The following is a 5,683-nucleotide window of genomic DNA, read 5'->3' as shown; positions in this document are numbered from 1 at the left end:
TTTTTTAAAAAGGAGCAGCTCTATAACCAGAGCTGCACTTTATAATATGAATAATTTCAACACTGTATAATAGTTAAAACTGTCACTATAAATTGAAAATTGAAAAGATTGCAAAACAAATAAATTAATAAATTAATATTTACATTTTTTAAAAGTAAAAATGAGAAATTATTATATAAAATGATTATTGCTTGTTGTTATAAAGCCTAATACTGGACGGCAGAAAAGATTTTCGGTGTCTCTCTGTTTTCGTTGAAATAGAGAAAGGGCGACCACTTCTTTCTGACATAATAATTGATGGTCTTAGTGGATGACACTGGTCATTTAATATTTTAGTTATTTTATTTATACAAAATTTCTCGTATAAAAGATCTACATCGTCAACATCATTTATATAGCGTTTAATGGATTTTTTTAATATTTGAATTTATTTTGTTCCTTTCCACTGCTAAGCAATTGCCTCCCCAAGCTGTTATACAAAATGACAAAACACTTTCAATTACTGCTCTATAAAATAATGTGCAGAGGGTTTTATCTATTCTAAACTGAGAGAGTTTTGATAAAAAATATGTACGTCTGCACATCTTATGCTTAATTATTTTCAAGTGTTCATCCCACTTGAGCCTGTCATCAATCGTTACACCAAGGTATTTGTAGTGAGGAACTCGCTGGACGAATTGGTCCTTTAATTTTAACGGTTCTATCGGTTCCTTCACTCTCCTAAAGTCAATCACTAGCTCCTTTGTCTTGCTTATGTTAAGCTCTAGGTGGTGGGCATCACACCAAGACACAAATCTATCAATTTCTTGCCTATAAGCCACTTCGTTGCCATTTGTTATGAGGCCTTGAAGAGCGGTGTCATCTGCAAACTTTATTAAAGGTACACTCAGGTTTTGACTTCTACAGTCATTCGTGTATATTGTGAATAATACAGGGGACAATACACAACCTTGAGGAGCACCAGTATTTGTAGTTATACAGGAAGATTTGTTTTGTCCTAATTGAACATATTGTGCTCTCTCCGTAAGAAATTCGAGCACCCAAGCAATTATATACTTGTTTAAATTCAGACTAGTCAATTTTTGAACAACCAACTGAGGTTGCATTGTATTGAATGCTGAAGAAAAATCCGCAAAAAGCAATCTGCAATAGCTCCTAGCGTGATCTAGATGCCTGTAGATGTTGTTTGTAAACAGCAAAATGGCATCCTCTACGCCACGTCCTGGTTTGTAAGCAAATTGATGACTATCACTCAATGGCATAAACTGATTCCTAATTTTAACAAGAACAAGTTTTTCTAAAGATTTCATGACTATTGAAGTCAGTGCAACAGGTCTGAGATCGTTCATAGTTTCAAGTTTTTCTTTTTTTGGAACAGGAATAATTTTTGAAGTTTTCCAAATTTCAGGGATCGAAACGCATTGGAGGGACCAGTTAAAAATATGTGTATAAATGGGGGAAAGCTGATGGGCACATTCTTTTAATAATTTTCCTTTCAATCCATCCGGCCCAGCAGCCTTCCTCTCGTTTAGTTTCGAAAATACGAATCTCGTTTCTTCTTCACTGACCTCAATAGCATTTCATCTTCCAAAGCCCTGTCTAATTTATGTTTTTCATTTTCAATATCAAATTTGTTTGCTGTGTCGAAACGTGAATAAAATTTATTTAGAGTTTCAATTTCGATGTCTTCTGATATAATCGTGGGCTTTGGATTATAGATAACAGCAGTTTTAAGCCCCCGCCACGTGTCCCGTATATCCCAGAAGAAAAGCATTTTTCAATTTTATTTTTGTACTTGTCTCTACAACTGGATATTACTCTCTTTATCTCTTTTTGTTTTGTTTTCAGATCTTTTTTGTTTCCACTAGTAAAGAGAGTTTTCTTTTGGTTCAATAAAAGTTTTAGATCTTTTGTTATCCAAGGCTTGTTGTTAGGATGATATTTTATTTCTTTTTTACAAGACACTAGCTGTTCACAGAATTTTAAATACTCACTCACACAGTCATTCAGCTCATCCACACTATCACATGATTCGATAAAAACATTCCAGTCAGTGCATTCAAAACAACCACGCAAATCTTCACACACACTTCCGTTCCAGATCTGTACACTTTTCTTTACTGGTTTTACACGTTTAAAAACAGGGCGGTAGGTGGGGAGTAGCAAGAACATGCAGTGGTCAGATAAACCTAATGGGGCACGGGGTAAACATTTATAACTATTTTTGATATTACACAGGAATAAATCTAATGTTTTTTTGTCCCTTGTCTCGCAGTCCACGTATTGATGAAGTCCCGGGAGAGTAAAATCGTTACATTGGTTAAAATCGCCAGTGACCATCAATACGGCATCGGGTGACTTAATTTGAATGTCCTGTATTTCTTTCCTCAAAATATTTTTCGCTGTGGTGTTGTCTGATGATGGTGGAATGTAGACGTTGATGATGATGACATGTGTATATTCCCGGGGTAGATAATATGGTCGTGACGAAACAGTAATAAATTCAATATAGATAGTATGCAGATGACGTCACTCAGGCCTTTGTTATTGTTTTTGCCATCCGCGTTTGTGAGTTGTTCTCACTAAACTGTATTAACCACACTATAAAAGTTCATAGTTACACAGAGTTTGTGTGTTGGTCCGTTATACTTCCGGATGGCAATGTTGTGAACTCCTTGGCCAAGCGCATTCTATCTATAGTCGTCACAATACATTTTCCTTATATGACAGTTATTGGGGTGGCACCATTTGTTGTTAATATATGTGCACACCCCACCCCCAGTTCGTTTATTTACATTAGTCCGATCTCCTCGAAATAGTGAATATTGTTCAATATCAAAACATGATGATGGTATTTGAGGAGATAGCCAAGTCTCTGTTAACGCTATTATGGAGGCTTGACGATAGTCACTATTAAAACGACACAGTGAAAACAGTTCATCAATTTTATTTTTCAGTGATCTTACATTACCTGTCACTACACAGGGTAAAAAAATTTTTTTTAAATAAAATAATAATAATAAAATTGAGTTTTATATATCGCAATATCCACTAAATGTGCTCAAAGCGCTTTACAAGGGATCCCTGGTCAACAGCAACATTTAACATGTAGGACGGGACATGCTGCCTGTTAGGCGATATTACAATTTTTCGGACAAAGACAGCGCTGTTAACGGCCAGGTAATAATTTTACACCTGAGTACGGTGAGAGAAAGTGAGTAAAGAGCCTTTTCCAAGGACTCAACTATGCGCGGAGCGCGAGGCTCGAACCCAGGACCTTCTGATCCGAAAGCGAGTGTCATCCACAAGACCACACAGACGCAAGATATTTATTGCTTTGGGTAACAATAGGGTAAAAATACGACATAAAATAATCTTCCGCCATTTACTCAACATACGAGTAATTATTTGCTTAAACTTGCAGATTCATATGTAATTATGAAAGACTTAAAGTTAAAAACGAATAAATAACAAATAACAATAAAACTTATATGCTACAAATGAACAAAAATGCCTAGTTACAGTTAAAGACGGTGTATTTAAAAAACAGTTCTGTTAGTTTGTATTTTGTTTTTGTGGGGAGGGGTTGTTGTTTGTTTGTTGTTTTTTTTGTTGTTGTTGTTTTTTGTTTTTGTGAGGGGGGGGGGGGGGGGAACGATTTAAAAGATAAAAGGAGATCTTTCCAATCAAATGCTCTATGGTATAGAATTTTGGGAGTTTGTTAAATGACTTGGGCTTTTTTATAAAGCGCAATATCCACTTAATGTGCTCAAAACACTTAACAAAGGGTCCCTGGCCAACAGCAACACGTAACATATAGAACAAGATATGGCAATATTACTTTTTTTTCGACAGAGACAGGGCTGTTAACGGTACTCATTTTACACCTGAGTACGGTGAGAGAATGTGAGTAAAGAGCCTTTTCCAAGGACCAAATTTCTATGCGTCGAGCGAGGCTCGAATCCAGGACCTTCCGATCCGAAAGTGAGTGCCATGATGACAAACAGGGTATTTTTCATGAGGCAAAGAAAGAAGACGAAATATTCTTCCTCGGTATCGCACTAAATAATTGTCCCCCCCCCCAACCCCCCCCCTTCCAAAAAACAAAACAAACAAAAAACAAAAAACAAAAAAAAAACTAACAAACAAAACAACCCCAATTTTCTTAGAATGATAAAGAAGAGATGTTGCGGATTTTGAACATCACAACCTCGTTTTGCTTGCCATCGTAGATTCCACAAGAGTTATGATGTGACCTTATAGCACCACTTACGTTTTGTTTTACTTTTTTTTAAATTTGCAATTTACTTAAGTTTATATAAAAAACAAAACAATTTCATCAATTATATTCAATCGAATCTAAAATGTAGGGTGATTCCCAAATATTCTTTTATTTAAAGTCATTCAATATTTAATTTAAACTATATTTCATAGAACTTCCAATAGTCAAGTAAGCAGGAAGTCTTTCAGAGCCATTAGGCCCATGGAGCCGGAGTTTATCCCGATTTCTATACCGGGAACGAACAATAGCAATTGCTATCCTTTTGATAGGACGCTGGTCTAGCACAAAGTACTTTCTGTCAAATCTAATAGACCCAGCCACCCAATCACTCCAGTGTGGAAGGGGGGGGGGGGGGCAGAAAAAAACTCGACTTTACCCGAGATCAATCTTGGTCAATTTGCGTGTGAAACGAATGCTCTACCAAATGAGTTATCGGGTCCCCTTGTATAAAAAAAATTATAATAATAATTATAAGTTATGTTTGAACCATGTACTTACTGTGCTCAAGGAAATCCCGCAGAGAACAACGAATAGAACAAGAGGGTGGCTCAGAATCATTTTGAATGTGGAAAATTTTATAGATTGGTGTATAAAATTATGGCAAAATTGTAAAAACAAAAATATCACAGTTTAAAACACAATTTAAGTCACGGCTTCTCTGTTTTCATATAATCTTGAGAATATACAGTGTTTATGGAATAAAATGTTTCTTTTCGAAAAATTAAATAGTTTTTGGGTTTTTTTCTTCTCCAAAACGCGCGGCAATATTTTATAGTTATAAGAAGTGCCTGTTTAAGTCTTTTATAAGATTGAATATATGGAATCTAGCAAAACAAACAATCGATTCAAAACAACTGAAAAATAATTTTTTTATATCAATAACGTAATTGTGGTTATATTAATGGTTTGGTTCCGTCAGATCTAGAGCACCTTGTTTTATATCACTTTTCTGCCGATGAAAATGCGACTTTTCGTTTTCAATTTTTATTATTCTTTCTGTCTTTCTTTCCTACAACTTTACTACGTTCAGTTTGCTTACTTTCTACTCGTTAGTTTCCGCGCTCCCTTTTTATGACTGTGCGAACTGCTGTTGTGCCGCTGTTCCGGCCCCCAAAATCTGATCCACGATTCCCGCTCTGCCTCTCTTGCTCCTCGCTCTAAGGTTGTGTGTCCACATACCTTTCTGGACAAGTCAGGACAGACATTTTAATGGTCGGAAGTTTGCCCAACAATCAGAAGGTCTGAAGCAGGGACGGCTGGTAATAATGGGCAGGGTGGGCAAATACCAGCCTGTTTTTTCAAGTTATATGCTGTATTACCAGGTCCGAAATAATCAAATCTAAATTAGATAATTTCAAAAGTTACTACTTAAAATTGATACTTTGTACTGAAATCAATTTG

At 35.9% G+C, this 5,683-nt stretch overlaps 1 protein-coding gene across 2 annotated transcripts in view; it reads right to left on the bottom strand.

The window, feature by feature from the left end:
* The window catches only part of LOC144970302 (uncharacterized), a 31,276-nt gene extending 25,846 nt beyond the window's left edge, over window positions 1–5,430 (bottom strand). Inside the window, exon 1 of one of the 2 annotated variants that reach the window (XM_078909793.1) lies at window positions 5,322–5,430. Coding sequence is in view for 1 of the 2 variants with exons in the window: in XM_078909792.1 (XP_078765918.1) it covers window positions 4,781–4,840 (60 nt within the window). In the remaining variant the exon portion in view is untranslated. Of the gene's footprint in view, window positions 1–4,780 lie in introns of both variants that reach the window. The other variant, XM_078909792.1, reaches the window with a different exon arrangement.
* Between the last annotated feature and the right edge of the window lie 253 nt (window positions 5,431–5,683).

The sequence above is a fragment of the Berghia stephanieae genome, chromosome 4, assembly GCF_034508935.2.
Source record: "Berghia stephanieae isolate SIO BIC M18660-M18661 chromosome 4, UCSD_Bste_1.3, whole genome shotgun sequence".
Classification (NCBI taxonomy): Eukaryota; Metazoa; Mollusca; class Gastropoda; order Nudibranchia; family Aeolidiidae; genus Berghia; species Berghia stephanieae.
This window is presented reverse-complemented; position numbering and strand designations above follow the sequence as displayed.